This window comes from Mesoplodon densirostris, chromosome 16 (assembly GCF_025265405.1).
Source record: "Mesoplodon densirostris isolate mMesDen1 chromosome 16, mMesDen1 primary haplotype, whole genome shotgun sequence".
NCBI classification, from domain to species: domain Eukaryota; kingdom Metazoa; phylum Chordata; class Mammalia; order Artiodactyla; family Ziphiidae; genus Mesoplodon; species Mesoplodon densirostris.
The window spans coordinates 23815598-23832091 of record NC_082676.1 but is presented as its reverse complement, the minus strand read 5'-3'; the positions used below and the strand labels follow the sequence as shown (position 1 = coordinate 23832091).

At 43.1% G+C, this 16494-nt stretch overlaps 1 protein-coding gene across 9 annotated transcripts in view; it reads left to right on the top strand.

The window, feature by feature from the left end:
• PHF20 (PHD finger protein 20) overlaps positions 1–16494 on the top strand; it is a 136130-nt gene that overhangs the window by 92403 nt on the left and 27233 nt on the right. For all 9 annotated transcript variants that reach the window (XM_060120355.1, XM_060120356.1, XM_060120361.1 and 6 more), the window contains one exon: positions 16173–16271. In XM_060120355.1, coding sequence (XP_059976338.1) covers positions 16173–16271 — 99 coding nt within the window. The remainder of the gene's footprint in view (positions 1–16172; positions 16272–16494) is intronic.

The window sequence follows — 16494 nt, the reverse complement described above, 5'->3', positions numbered from 1 at the left end:
GAACTCCTGGGACATCTGACAGTGTTCCCAAGGGAGTACAGAGTTGGGTTTCAGACAGCAGGTCAGGGCCATGCAGACTAAGGTGATCTCTGACCCTGTGAGAGGTCAGTTCTTAGCCAGGCTGTGAAGACATAATGTGTCAAGTGACAGTTTCTTAGTCATATGTGCTGCATTATCCATTAGAAATGTAATGTGAGTCAGCCTGTAACTTTTTCTTGTAGCCACATTTTAAAACGTAAAAAGAAACAGGTGAAACTTCTTTCTTTTTTTTTTTAATATTTATTTTTTTGGCTGAGTTGGGTCTTAGTTGCAGCACACAGGATCTTCGTTGTGGCACGCGGGCTTCTCTTTAGTTGTGGTGTGTGGGCTCTGGAGCTCGTGGGCTCAGTGGTTGCAGTACATGGGCTCTCTAGTTGTGGCGTGTGGGCTTAGTTGCCCTGCAGCATGTGGGATCTTAGTTCCCTGACCGGGGAACGAACCCACGTCCCCTGCATTGGCAGGTGGATTCTTTACCACTGGACCACCAGGGAAGTCCCTGAAATTTCTTTTAATAAATTTTGTTAACTCAAAATATCCAAAATACTATCATTTCAGCATGTAATCAGCATAGAAATTACTATTTGATAAGCTATTATGTATTCCTTTTTTTGTATTAAGCCTTTAAAATCCAGTATGTGGGACTTCCCTGGTGGTACAGTGGCTAAGAATCCGCCTGCCAATGCAGGGGACACAGGTTCAAGCCCTGGCCCGGGAAGATCCCACGTGCCGCAGAGCAACTAAGCCCGTGCACCACAACAACTGAGCCTGTGCTCTAGGACCCGTGAGCCACAACTACTGAGCCCGCGTGCCACAACTACTGTAGGCCATGCGCCTAGAGCCCGTGCTCCACAACAAGAGAAGCCACCACAATGAGAAGCCCATGCACTGCAGCGAAGAGTAGCCCCTGCTCACCACAACTAGAGAAAGCCCACCCGCAGCAACGAAGACCCAATGCAGCCAAAAATAAACAAATAAAATAAAATTTTTAAAAAATCCAGTATGTGTTTTACATTTACTGAACATTTCAGTTCAGACTAACCACATTTCCGGTGCTAGTAGCTGCATATGGCTGGTGGCCACAGAATTGGCCCATGCAGCTTGATTACTAGCTGTAGACTACCTGTAGGCAGTTTAGCTGTGCACTTGACGAGCCCAAGTACTGAGCTAAAAGGAGCTGCCTGAGGAAGGCCAGCTGGCCAGTAGTCACCCAGGAGGGGCTCCCCATGTGGGCTGCAGGGCATGGCAGCACTCTCCACCTTAGTGACTTCACCAGAGTCCTGCTCAGGTACCCACCAGTGGATGGATATCTCTCACAGCAGGGTGGTCTGAATCAGATAGCAGTGGATGATGCTCAATGCCAGGTGCCAGTTATTTATTGACAATGAAGCCAACAGCTACCCAAACTCCTTGTTTATTGAGCATTGGAGCAGAGCACTGGAGTTAGAGATGCCTCCAGCTCAGAGAGATGGACTTGTTCATTCAATGACTGTATCAAATGCCTCTCTTCTGGGGAGTAAAAAGGAAACCGAGGTCCCATTCTGCCTGGTGCTCTTGGTTGTGGGTGTTCCTGGAACAGAGAAGAAAGGACAGGCTCAGTTGTTAGATGGGAGCATCCTCTTGCCTGGGCAGTGCTTGTTTTATTAGGGCCACTGATTCCTTAGGGATGTTAATAATGTCTTACTGGCCAGTCCCACTGGCTTTGGTGGCCATTCTGTGTCCTTTAGATAAGTTTATATCTCTCTGCCATTGAATGCATGGTTCATTCTGGAGGCAAGCTTATTTCTGAGAACGTGAGAGAGACCTGTCAGTGAGATCCTTTTCTCCCCTCCATGTGTCACTTGGCCCAGGTCTCACCTGGAGCAGTGGCCAACTCACCTGCCTGGGAGTCACTGGGTGACTTGTTAAAAGTACAGATTTGGGCTTCCCTGGTGGCGCAGTGGTTGAGAGTCCACCTGCCGATGCAGGGGACACGGGTTCGTGCCCCGGTCTGGGAAGATCCCACATGCCGCGGAGCAGCTGGGCCCGTGAGCCATGGCCGCTGAGCCTGCGCGTCCGGAGCCTGTGCTCCGCAGCGAGAGAGGCCACAACGGTGAGAGGCCCGCGTACCGCAAAAAAAAAAAAAAAAAAAAAAGTACAGATTTATTGGACCCTGCTTTACAGCATTCCAGTTCAGTGGCTCTAAGTTTAGAATCTGAAGTTTTTGTACACGCCGCCCCCCAATATAAAAGTGACATATGATTGCTGTAAAATCCATACAAAAGAATACTAAGGGGAAAGGCCTCCCTCCCACTGGTAGCCCCACCTCCCTTGCAGATATACCTATTTTTAGCAAACTCTTTTATAACTTTTCAGATATTTTCTGTGCGTATCCAAACTGCACATTTCTTTCATGTCTAATAGAAAATATCTTTTATACAGTTGGTATCATATGCAGCTTGCTTTTTTCATTAAAGATACCTTGGCCCTCATTTCATGTCAGTATAGATACGTGGCTCTATCTCATTTTGACAGTGGCCATTATTTCATTGTATGGGTGTACTGGACTTTAAACATTTTCCTACAGAAAATTATGATTCACCGATTTTTTCACTCTTACCAAGTGCTAAAGCAAAGTAAACCTTCCTGAAGATTAATTTGCTCTTTTGTATGAATAAATTCATGCGATAAGTTCCTGGAGGCGGGATTTGCTTGGGAAAAGGGTATGCATATTTAAATTTCTGATAGATGATGCCAAATCACCCTTCAAAGAGCTTGTCCCAGTTTGTAATCTCCCACCAACTGGTTATGCACATCAGTTTCTTTACAATCTTATCAGTATTATCAAATTTTAAATTATTGCTAATCTGATAGGTAAAAAATATTGTAGTGACTTTAGTCTTTTATTTTAAAAATTTTGGAATATTTTAAATGTATAGAAAAGTACACAGGATTATATATAGCAAACATGTATGCATCTAACCCCCACCTACACTTAAAAAATGTTAACATTTTGCCATATTTCCTTCAGATTTTTTTTTAAGGGAAACAAAACACTAGGATGAAGTACAAACCCCCTGAATTGCTTTTCCTTTCTTTCCCTTTATGCTTTCCCAAATACATGCATATATGTTGAGAAATAATGTCTAGTATTTAAAAAAATTTTTTACTGGAGTATAGTTGATTTACAATGTTGTGTTAGTTTCTGCTGTACAGTAAAGTGACTCAGTTATATATATACATATATCCACTCTTTTTTAGATTCTTTCCCCATATAGACCATTACACAGTATTGAGTAGAGTTCCCTGTACTATGAGGTAGGTCCTTATTAGTTATCTTTTTTTTTTTTTTTTTTTTTTTTCGGTACGCGGGCCTCTCACTGTTGTGGCCTCTCCCATTGCGGAGCACAGGCTCCGGACACACAGGCTCAGCGGCCATGGCTCACGGGCCCAGCCGCTCCACGGCATGTGGGATCTTCCTGGACCGGGGCATGAACCCGTGTCCCCTGCATCGGCAGGTGGACTCTCAACCACTGCGCCACCAGGGAAGCCCTAGTTATTTTATATAAAGTAGTATGTTTATGTCAATCCCAGTCTCCCAGTTTATCCCTCCTCTCCATATAGTATTTTCAAGTGTTATTAACATTTATATTGGTAAATGATAGAGTATTTTGTGTGTTTTAAAAATATGTATAAATAGTATCATATTATACTTACTCTTTTGGAACTTGCTGCTTTTTGTTTAGCATTATGTTCATCTTCATCCCGGTTGAAACCTGTAGGTGGATCTCATTGATTCTTCAGCTGGTGTATTGTGGGGTTTTGGGCACGCCCATCCCCCCTTGTAGGTGTAACTTTTTTTTTTTAAACAATAGTTAAGTATGCCAGAGTTTCTTTAACCCCTTCCTACTCAGGGTCATTGAGGTTTCTAGTTTTTTACTTTTATGGATGATGCTTCAGGGACTGCCTGTGTACACATCCCCTGTGCGTGAGCATTTCTTTTGAGTATTTACCTAGAAGAGGAATTGCTAGATGGAAGGGTTTTAGTTAATGTACCAGAATGTATTTGAAAATGGTGGTTCTGACTTCAACATTCCTGTCAGCTCTGTGATTTGTCTATATCCCCACCAGCTTTTGGTATTATCTGACATAAGTTTGCCCAATCTTAGGAATTTGAAATGATTATCTCCTTGTTTTTCTCAAGGAGAAAAACGTTTGTTCTGTACTTTTTAGATGAGAGTCGGAATTGTTACAGACCTCCCCTGTTTCTGCTGGGCTCCCACTGCAGCGCCATTCTCGGACAGCCTTAGAGAGGAAACCGTGATGTGAGGGATTTGATCTGCTCTGAGGACGGTTCTCTCTGAGCCCCTCTCTCTGTGGATTGGCCTGGCTTGCTGGTTGGCTCTGGTCAGCTGACCTCTGACTTTAGTCTGCACCCTCCCCTCCTGCTTCCCTTTTCAGTGCTGTGGTGGAAGGAAGGAAGGAGCAGTGGTCGGGGAGCCTGAAGGTCTGAGTTTGAGACCCAGCTCTGCCACTCGAAGTTCTGTGGTATTGATTAAATCCCTCACCTTCTAGTATGTAACATAGAGGTTAAACTACTTGCCCCCCCAAAAAATCCTGGAAAGGTCTTTATGTTAGGCATTTAAAATTATTTTGAAATGTGCACACATGTTCAAAGCAGCACTGTTCTTAAGAGCCCTAAATTGGAAACAGCTCAAGTGTTTATTCACAGTAAATAAATATGTGAAGAATAAATCGAGTAAATAAATTGTGGTGTCTTGATACAGTGGAATACTATACAGCAGTGAGTGAATGAGCTACAGCTATACCCACCAACATCTCACAAATATAATGTTGGGCCAACGAAGCTAACATAAACTCATATATATGATATGGTAGATATGTATATAAAGTTCAAAAACAGATTAAAATGAATCTGTTATGTTTGAGGTCAGTACGGTGGTTTTCCTTGGGGGTAAGTGGATGAGTGACTGAAAGTGGGGCAGGAAGGAGACTCCTGGGGTGCTGGGGTTCTGTTTCCTTATCTGAATGGTGATTATAACACATAATCATGGTAATTGTCTGAGGAGGCACCTTGCCCTGAGTACAGGGTGGGTGTTCCCACACAAGAGGGTGTGCGGACCTCTTGTTTGGTTTTGGAATTCCTGATTAACTGTACTTGAGCGTCTTGATTTGTGTTGAGTAATATGAGCAGGCTTGGAGTCAGCACACCTGAATTTGAATCTAGCCTCCACCCCTTGCTTCCTCTGTGACCTTGGGCAAAGAACTGTGAGCTTCAGTTTCTCCATCTGTGAAATGGGAATACCTACCTACCTCAGAACTTTGTTACATTAAATGACCTAATGTAAAATGCTTAGCACAATGTCTGGCCTACAGTAAACTCTTAATAAATACTAGGCCTTTATCTTAGTGAAAACATTAACCCAGGCAGTCAGAGAGCTGAGTTCTAAACTCAGCTGACCTCTGATAAGCTGCAAGACCGATAGACAAGGTGTTGCCATGTTGATAAAATGAAGAAACCTGAGTGAGTGATTTTCTATTTTTATGTACTGCATTTGGGTCTCATACCAATATACCGACATGGGATTTCTAAAATTCTCTCTCAGTACAGAAGGATCCCTTTCACTGGGGTTTGGAAGTCCCTTGGTGAATAGGGAAAATTTGCCTGACAGGTTTTAAAATAACAAGATCTGCTATGGGAATACTTGCCAGGCTGGCAGGGGTGGACAGTTACAAAATGCTTTAGGGGGAACAGAAGGGTATTTTAAATCCCTGTGTTTTAACTTGTTACCCCCCTGCTGGTCCTTTGTAAAACTGGTCAATTTGGTGGCTGAGTGTACCACACAGGCCTCTCACCCATGTTGGGGTATAGCCTGGTCATTCCTGTACCCTCTCAGATGGAGAGCAGGTTTGTGCAGCCAGAAAGGGACATTTCCCCCCCGCCACACAGACCCCCATGTCAGACCCCACAGACCACAAAGACGATTTCACAGCTCTCCCAGGCTTGATTGCTGAGATTGCCAGCAGTTCCCAGGCTGAAGCAAACTAGACCATTCATCTTGCTGTGCTCTAGCTGGGAAATGAAAAACCTGGCCACTCGTCCTGCCTCTGCCACTAACCAGCAGGAGCCTCAGTTCTCACCATCTGTGAACTGGGGTCAGTAGACATGTTCAGCCTTCATCACGTCGCTGGATACCAATGAGAGCAAACACAGAGGCATATTCAGCATATTCCAGAGGCCCCAGCCCTCCAGAAGGCACCCCCTGTTCCAGGCATTGCCCTCACTTTTTTCACATCAGTCTTCTTCCATTTCCTCATGGATTTGCTGGATACTTGATTAATCTGATGACTAAATTTCTTAAGATTTGAAAGAATGAAACCAGCTAAACAGACCATCTGTTCTCTCAGCATATCTAGTTTTCACCTCAGCTTCTAAGAAAGCTCTTATCTTTAGGGGTGGAATTTCAGACAGTGGGGGCAGTTCAACTGGGGAGATGCTCCAGGGTGAGGCTCTGACACCAGGCAGCTTGTGTGCTAGTCCACAGGCCGTGTGTGGACTTGACGCTGTGCTTAGGTGAAAATCAAAACGTTACAGGATGTGTGCTGCTTGGGGCAGCACAATCACTGTACTGTAATTGGAAACGTTATTTGGGGACAATTACTGTAAAAAGGTACTCCCTTTATGCCAAGTACTCTGATTATGGGAACTTGGGTTCTAATAGATTTCTCAGATGGAGATTTCTGGGGCTTCCGGTCCAGCATGACCAGAAAACGCTCTGCAGAGGTTTATTTTTGGGTCTATCCTCCCCAACCATTTTCCTGCTGGTAAAGTTAGGCAGGAGAAGCAGTTCTGGTCTGAAGTCCACAGACTCTATCTTAGTAGCAATTCTGCTCCTGTTCACTTATGATCTGAGCTCTTCACAGATCTGATCTCCTCCTTTCCAAAATGATGATGTAGGACTAGGTATGAATGAGGCAGGGCTCTTTCTTGTGGGGAGAAAAGCACATAAACAGCTACAGTGAGAACTACTAAGTTCTATGCAGAGAACGTGTGAAGTGTTGTGGGAACACAGATTGAGATTTTGCCTGAAGAGCAGGGGCTGGGATGTCGAGAGGAGGAGGTGACGTTTGAGTTAGGCCTTAAAGTGTGAGGGTAGGTAGGGGGTGAACCAGAAGGCAGGGGAATAGGAAAGGGATCCCTGTGCTGGGAACAAGCAGAACAAAGTTCAGAGGCATTGAGAGGAACAAACTGCCATGGTGGTCTGTCCCTAAGGTACCCCTTCTGACTCTGGCCTTCAGATGTTTCCTCTTCGCTCAGCCAGGCCTTTAGTCACATAAGTTAATTTGGAAGGTCAGTTTAGATTTGCTTTTCCAAATGAGGTTTCATAGAATACCAGAATCCATTTAGTAAATTCTCTTCCAGGGGTGAGCTTAGGCTTCCTTGGTGCTTGTGTTTGATTCTGCATAGGTGAGTTCAGTCCTGAGTAGAGGTTTGCTGCAGAAAGAATATTTGAGGATCAAAGGGAGGCTCACCTGTGCTCATTACCTGTTGTTACATCCATTTCATTCATATTCTCACTCTGGGTAAGCCTTGGCTTTAGGCCAAAAGGAGCCTTGGAGCACCGGAGTGGACAATTCTTTGTATCTTTTCTTGTGGTTCTAGACTGGCCTTCTCACAGAACCGTGCCCTCTCCCCTTAAAGGGAAGGGAGAAAGAGGAGCTTAATTAGGATATAGATTATGGTGCCTTAAAGAGAATACCAAAGAAGCTGGCTTAAGACAGAGGTTTATTTCTGTCTTTGGTCAAACTGTAGGCTCTCCACAGTGGCTCTGCTGTGGCTCTGAGCAGGTGTCCAGGTGTCCAGGGCCAGCTTCCTCCTCAGTGCCCCACCAGCCCAAGGTGTTGCTCTCTCTGTGTGGACCAAGATCCCTCACCACCTTGCCTGTCTTTCAGCAGCTGCGAAGGGAAAGGCGAGGCATGCCTTTTTCTTTTAAGGGCACAACCCAGAAGTGCCACACATCACTTCTGTTCATATCCCATATGCCAGAAGATCTGTACATGGCCACAGCTCACTCAGGGGAAGCTGGAAAGTGTACTCTTTTCCCTTTGGGAAAAGTGGGTATTGGAGAATGCATGGCAGTCTCTGCCGTATGAGCCAAGGTAGAAAAAGGCAGGGGGCTTGAGGGAGGGGTTTATTGGAGGACCCCCTTGGGCCAGTGTCTGGGTGGGATCCATGGTGGGGGACTAATTGGAGATGAGGCTGGAAAAATAGACAAGGTGAGGGACTTCCCTGGTGGTGCAGTGGTTAAGACTCCACGCTCCCAGTGCAGGGGGCCCAGGTTCAATCCCTGGTCTGGGAACTAGATCCCACATGCATGCCACAACTAAGGAGCCCATACGCCACAACTAAGGAGCTGGCGAGCTGCAACTGAGGAGCCCACATGCCGCAACTAAGGAGCTGGTGTGCTGCAACTAAGGAGCCCACCAGCCACAACTAAGGAGCCCACATGCTGCAGCTGAGGAGCCCGAGAGCCGCAACTAAGACTCGGCGCAACCAAATAAATAAATAAATAAATATTTAAAAAAAAAAAAAAAAGACAAGGTGAAATGATGGTGTTAGGCCATGAGACCATTTCCTCTGATAGGTGGTGAAAATCCCTCCAAGAGCATACCCACGCCTGCTCTGCCCTTGAGTTGCCCTCCCCTTGTACAGGTCAGAACAGACTCTGTCACTGCTTGTCCCTGGCACGTGGCAGTGCTCTGTGGTGTACAAGCAGTTCTCCCATAGGGGAGGGTGATGTCATTTTTTTCCTCTTCCCTCCTGGAAACAGCAGTCTGATGTCCTTCTGCTATCATAACATAGTGATCCGAGGGAGAAATAGGGAGCAGGCTGTATAGAGGGAGCAAGAAGGGCTCTGGTATTTCTCCTGATGGGCACCTGCAGCCTGAGGAGCGGACGAGTGGCCATCTGGAAAAGCCTCGCCCTCCTCAGGCGACAAGCTGCTCTCTGATCCAGAGCCCTGACAGGAAGTTGCTCTTTGTCCAGCCAAGTCTGGGCATTCAGGAAGAAGCTCTGTAGCCAAGTGTCTGTTCTGTGGGTCATGGAACAAATTGGTCAAGCTGTTCAGAGAGAGAGCTGACCACAGATGAGTACCACCTTCCAGGGAGAGAGTATCACAGACGAGATAACAACAGCTAATTTTGTGCCGGGCACTGTTGCAAGTTCTTGTATTTTCTTGTGTAATCCTCAAAAAAAACCCCTATGAAGCAGGTACTATTGTGATGACTTTATGGATTAGAAACTGAAGTGCTGATGAGGTGGATTAACTTGAGCCAGTATAGACACATCTAGCATGTAGTGGAGCCACAATTTGAATCTAGTTGCAGAACACATACTCTCACTTTTAGGCTCTGCTGTCTTTTAGGATTCCATGGAAGGATGCCCTGGCCCTGGGCCCTGGGCCTTGGAGTGGGGAATAGGAGTGCCTCCCTGTAGGAGACTTCTGTGCACATGGGTAGTCCAAACGAGTGAGTGAGTTCTGCCTGTTGTCACCTTGTCTGCCCCTGTTCCTCAGGGACTCACCTGGGTTAGCTTAGTCCCTGCTGGGCAGTTCTCCCTGTGAGCTCTGTCACTTATGGCCACATGTGACTTTACAGTCTTCATCCAGAAGCCAGGGTGAGCCTATGAATGCTTTCTCTCTTCCCTCTGTGTTCAGAGAACACAGGTTTCTGTAGAACAATTTCCTAGAATATCTCTTCTTTTTATCCTCAGTGCTTACTCCTCTAATTGAAGCCTCAGGAGTGGACTCTTTAAAGCTTAATATGACCATATTTCTGACCAGCTGCAGCACTTGGGATGCTTTTAGTTACAAGTAACAGGAAACCCAATTCAATTTGATTCCACAATAAAGGGGATGTGTTAGTTCACGTAATAGGGAAGTCCATGGAAGGTGTACTGCTCCAGGCCTGTTGGTTGTCTCACCTCTCAGTGCTGTTTTCAGGTTAAACCCTTGTGGTCAGAGGATGGAAGCCAGTATCATTTAAGACTCCATGCTGCTTCATTCAAACCTAACAAGAAAGTAAGAGCATACCCTTTTAATAAACTTTGGACCAGAGTCTCGAGTTCGGGTTGGATTACTCCATTCCTGTCCCTGCCTTATGAACCAGTTGGCCCAGGCTCAGATTGTCTAAGCCTATGACTGTGACAAGGGGCATGGGATTACTCTTATAAGTTTAAGTGAGTGTGAAGTCAGTCCTGTCCAAATCCCTTAGATGCTGCACAGTGAAAGAGGGGTAGAAGAGATGCTGGGAGATATCCACAATTTCGGCTACACCCAGCAAAATCTGCACAGCCAGGGAAAGGGTGGTGGTGGTGTTGAACTGTAGAGCAGATCCATGCCCTATGCTCATTTCCTGTATCAGGGACAGTGCACAGGGCCCACAACATGGCCCAAGTCCTCAGACCCATAGGTCTGAGTTCATCTTTTCTATGCACCAATTTATATGATCTTGCAGCTTCTCTGAGTTTCACTTCCTCCTCTGTAAAGTGGTAATCAAGTTAAGGTATAGATGTATTTTATGCAAAATTGAAGTTGATCAGTTTGAAGTTGTGTGATATAAAAAGCCTTATGTATAAAATTTGAATTAATACAAATCCTACCAAACTGACAAAATTCATCAACCACATGATTTCAAAGCTGGTAGGCCAATGAAAGTGTGTTCATTATGCCTTTATTTTCTGTAAATATTAGTCATGAATTATGTGAGCTTGAATAATGTAGGGTCTTCAGGAATCTTTTGTATGGAATGAACTTCACCATCCTTTTCTTAATTGCCTGTTGGGTTCCCTAAAGGTTGTGATGCTGTTTTATAAAATGTGAAATGCAAAAAAGATTGTTGTTGGAGAAGCCCAAGGGAACTACCATACTAGGTGATAACTGGGTATGCCCTGGCATTTGGCAATTTATATCCTGCATCTGGACCTTTCTGTCTCAGGGATCCAGAACCTAGGTGGTATCTCTTCAGCCAGTTCTGCTAGTGATTGGGTTAATGCTGTTAGCATTTCAGTACGCTAATGGAGACCGTTACTTTAGTTTGAAGGTCATTAAAACTTGAGTTTACAAATCAAAAACTGGATTGGGCAATTGTTTCTATATGTGTGTGGGTGAAGGTACATCAAATCCCATCAAACATTTGCTCAAATCCTTCCAGTGGAGTTACTCATAGTAAAGGCCAATTTCCTTTTAAAGCATAAAGTTTCATTTCTTCTGTTCCAAGTTATATTTTATTTCCTTTTCTTGTCTTATCGTACTAGATAGGATGTCTAGTACCATGTTGAAAAGAAGTGTTGAGAGGGTACATCCTTGCCTTGTTCCTGATCTTAAGAGAAAGCATCCAGTTCTCACCATTAAATATGAAGTTAGTTGTAGGTTTTCTGTAGATGTCCTTTATGAAGTTGAGGAAGTTTTCCTCTGTTCCTAGTTTTCTGAGAATTTTTATCATGAATGAGTGTTGGATTTTGTCAAATGCTTTTTCTGCATCAATTGATACTGTACATAGAAAATTCTAAAGATGCCACCAGAAAACTACTAGAACTAATCAATGAATTTGGTAAGGTTTCAGGATACAAAATTAAGGCACAGAAATCTCTTGCATTCCTATACACTAACAACGAAAAATCAGAAAGAAAAATTAAGGAAACAGTCCCATCTACCATTGCAACAAAAAGAATAAAAATGCCTAAGAATAAATCTACCTAAGGAGGCAAAAGACTTGTACTTGGAAAACTATAAAACATTGATGAAAGAAATCAAAGATCATATAAACAGATGGAGAAATATACTATGTTCTTGGATTGGAAGAATCAATATTGTGAAAACGACTACACTACCCAAAGCAATCTACTGATTCAGTGAAATCCCTGTCAAACTACTAACGAATGGCATTCTTCACAGAATTAGAACAAAAAAGTTTACAATTTGTATGGAAACTCAAAAGACACTGAGTAACCAAAGCAATCTTGAGAAAGAAAAACGGAGCTGGAGGACTCAGACTTCCCAACTTCAAACTATACTACAAAGCTACAGTAATCAAGACAGTATGGTACTGGCACAAAAACAGAAACATAGATCAATGGTACAGGATAGAAAGCCCAGAGATAAACCCATGCACATATGGTCACCTAATTTATGACAAAGGAGGCAAGAACATACAATGGAGAAAAGACAGCCTTTTCAATAAGTGGTGCTGGGAAAACTGGATAGCTACATGTAAAAGAATGAAATTAGAACACTCCCTAATACCATACACAAAAATAAACTCAAAATGGATTAAAGACCTAAATGTAAGGCTGGACACTATAAAACTCTTAGAGGAAAACATAGGAAAAACACTCTTTGACATAAACCACAGCAAGATCTTTTTTGACCCACCTCCTAGAGTAATGAAAAAAAAAAACAAAAATAAGTGGGACCTAATGAAACTTAAAAGCTTTTGCACAGCAAAGGAAACCATAAACAAGACGAAAGACAACCCTCAGAATGGAAGAAAATATTTGCAAACGGAGCAACGGACAAAGGATTAATCTCCAAAATATACAAACAGCTCATGGAGCTCAATATCCAAAAACAAACAACCCAATTAAAAAATGGACAGAAGACCTAAATAGACATTTCACCAAAGAAGACATACAGATGGCCAAGAGGCACATGGAAAGATGCTCAACATAACTAATTATTAGAGAAATGCAAATCAAAACTACAGTGAGGTATCACCTCACACTGTTCAGAATGGCCATCATCAAAAAGTCTACAAACAATAAATGCTGGAGAAGGTGTGGAGAAAAGGGAACCCTTTTGCGCTGTTGGTGGGAATGTAAATTGATACAGCCACTATGGAGAACAGTATGGAGGTTCCTTACAAAACTAAAAATAGAACTATCATATGACCCAGCAGTCCCACTACTGGGCATATACCCTACATCAATTGATATATTATTTTTCTTTTTTAGCCTGTTGATATGATGGATTACATTAATTGATTATCAAATGTTGAACCTGCCTTCCTTGTATACCTGGAATGAATCCCAGTTGGTTGTGATAGATAATTCTTTTTATACATTGTTGGATACATGGTCTGTAGTTTTCCTTTCTGTAATGTCTTTATCTGATTTTGGTATTAGAGTAATGCTGGCCGTGTAGAATGAGTTAGGAAGTGTTCCCTGTGCCTATTTCTTGAACACTGAAGGCCTTCCTGTCCTTAGAATCTTTGCATTTGTTGTCCCTGGCCTGGAAGACTCTTCTCCCAGATTTCTGCATGTTTTGTTCTCTCGCTCCTTTCAGGTCTTTGCTCAGATGTCCTTTTCTCAGCGAGGCATTCTCTGACCACAGACTGTTAAAATTGCAAATCTCCCCTTCCCTCATCCCTACTATCCCCCTTCCCTGCTTTATTTTTTCCATAACACTAATCACCTCCCAAAATACTATATGACTTACTTGCTTTCTGCCCCCACCCACTAGAATGTAGTTCTGTGAGGGCAAGGGTTTTTGTCTTTTTTTGTTCATTGCCTTATCCCTCCTCCCTAGAATGGTGTTTGGAACATGGTGGATGCTCAGATATTTGTTAAATAAACGAATTTAAACCGTGGCTGATAATGTGGTTGTAGCCAAGCGAATGTGCAGAAATGAGTTGTTCTGTTTCTATTCCTGAGGAAGACTGTTTCCAGGATCAGAGGAAAAGTAAATATTGTTGATAGCTTTTATGAATGAAATTTAGGAGGCATTTAACCATGTTTTGTTTATCAACTGCATGACTTTGGCTTAGTCACCTTATTTCTTTGGGCTCTGGTTTCTTAATCTTAGAAAGAGTACTTCTGTAAATTAGACTAAGGTCTTTTCTAGAGTTCTTGTTTGTTGAACTTTGTTTCCCAGTTGCAGAGTATTTTAACAGGAAGGGAGCTTAGAGACCCTTAAGTCCTGTGTTCTTTAGCCAGTAGATTAACTTCTACCTGTAGAGCCAGGCTTGCCAACTGGGGGATGCAGCCCATCGTCCTCCCGTACAGTTCCTGGATGCCTGTTTGGGAGAGGGGCCTCGGAGGTAGTGCTGACTTGGTGCTGGAGAGCCAGATGAACCTGTTTTTAAATGTCTGTATGATCTCAAGCAGGTGTCATCACCTCACCAAGCTTCAATTTCCTCATCTGTGAAACTGGAATGATATACACAGGTGGTTGTTAGGGTTAAATGAGATGTTTGTGATATTTGCACACAGGAGCTCAGTTAAAATCAGTTGAACCTGACTGCTTATCCTACCCCACACTTGCTTTGTGATCCATCTTGATTCTGCATCAGAATCACCTGGAGAGTGTTTTTAAAAACGCTGATGCCCTTGAAAACGTTACGCTAAGTGAAAGAAGCCAGGCACAGAAGGTCACTTATTGTATATATATGAAATGTCCAGAGTGGATAAATTCATAGAGACAGATGCAGATTGGTGGTTGCCAAGGGTTGAGGGGTTGGGGAGAATCTGCTTAATGGTAAGTGGTTTTACTTCGGAGTGATGGGAATGTTTCGGAACTGGGGTAGAGCTGGTTGGACAGTATTGTGAATGTACTACATGCCACTGGATTGCTTTCTTTTTCCCTCCCTCCCTTCCTTCGTACCTACCTACAGGTTTATTGAAGCTTAATTGTTGTTCAGTGGACTGCACATATTTAAGTTGTATAATTTGATGAGATTTGGCATATATATATACCCAGCCATTACCACAATAAAATGGTAAACATATCCATTACCTCCTAAAATTTCCTTATGCCCCTTTTTAATTCCTCCTTTCTAGTCCTCCCCCCTCTCTCATCCCCAGGTAGTCTCTATTCTGCTTTCTGTTATATAGATTAGTTTTCATTTTCTAGAATTTTATATAAATGGAATCATGCAGTATGCATTAGATTTTGTATGGCTCCTTTTACTCAGCATACTTATTTTGAGGTTCACTTACGTTGCTGCATATTATTAATAGTTTAGACTTTTATTGTTGGAGGTATTCCATTGTATGGATACACCACAAATTATTTGTCCTTTCACCTGGTGATGGACATTTGGGCAATTTTCATTTTGGGAGATTACAACTAAAGCTGCTGTGGGCGTTCATATACAAATCTCTGTGTGGACATAGGTTATCCTTTCTCTTGAGTAAATATCTAGGAGTGGAATGGCTAGGTCACAGGATATATGTATGCTTAAACATATCTTAACACCTAAAAAGTAAGGCGTGGTCAGTTATTTGAAATGCTACAGATATGTTTGATAAGATAGAAGAAACAACTGGATTTTTGCAATGGTTAGGCTATTAACTTGAAAACTACAGTCTCAGTTGAGTGGTAGGTGGGAAGCTTTTTAGAGGGGAATTAGGAAAACTGAACTGAGAAGTTTGGCAGGGAGTATTGATAACTTAAGAAGTTTTGCTGTGAAAAGTAGCAGAGAATGAAGTTGTGGTTTTTGGAAGGTGTGAATTATTCCTTTTTAAGTGGATAATTTTATATTATATGAATTGTACTTCAGTTATTAAAAAAAAGAAGAAGAAGAAGAACCAAGCAAACAAAATCCTGATGTTCAGGTTGTACCTCAAGCCAGTTAAATCAGAATCTTTGTGGGTGGGACCCGGGCATTCACTTTCTAAAAATCTACCTTGGTGATTGCAATATGTAGCCAGTGTTCAGGAGTAGTGATCTAAGTAGGGTTGGCACATTTTTTCTGTAAAGGGCCAGACAATAAATATTTCAGCTTTGAAGGCCATAAGGTCTCTGTCTTTACTCCTCGAATCTGCCATTGAAGTGTGGCAGCAGCCGTGGTCAACATGTAACAAATGAGCATAGTGTATTTTCAATAAAACTTATTTATAATAACAGGCAGTGGGCCAGAGTTTGCCAGCCTCTGGTCTAAAGGCTTGATGATAGAGAAGGGGCTGCAGAGCTCTAAGGAGGATGGAAGATGACCTCCCAGGCAGAACCAGACGTGGAACTCTGTTCTACTGACCATTCTAGTTCTTCACATTGTGCATGCTTGCTTACTTAAGCATAAACATCCCGGCACTGAAAACAAAATGTTAGAATGCCAGTACTTACACTTGTATTTAATTCTAGCTGCAAAAGACAAGGAGAAGAATAAAGAGAAGAAATTCAAAGAGTTTGTGAGGGTGAAGCCAAAGAAGAAAAAGAAAAAGAAAAAGAAAACCAAACCTGGTAAATTTTCCCTTGGGGCGTTTCACTTGGATTTCCTTACTGTAGGTAGGGAGGGGTTGCTTCTCCCCAGTCTTGGCCTCTGAGGAGAGGAAGGGCCAGCAGGCCTTTAATGGAGCTTGCGGGCTCAGCTCACCCCAGGTGCTGCAAGGCCACACTGGCATTTAGAAAGCCCTCCCTCTTGCTGTGTTGGCCGGTGTGCTCTGTCATAATGGAAGCTCCATTG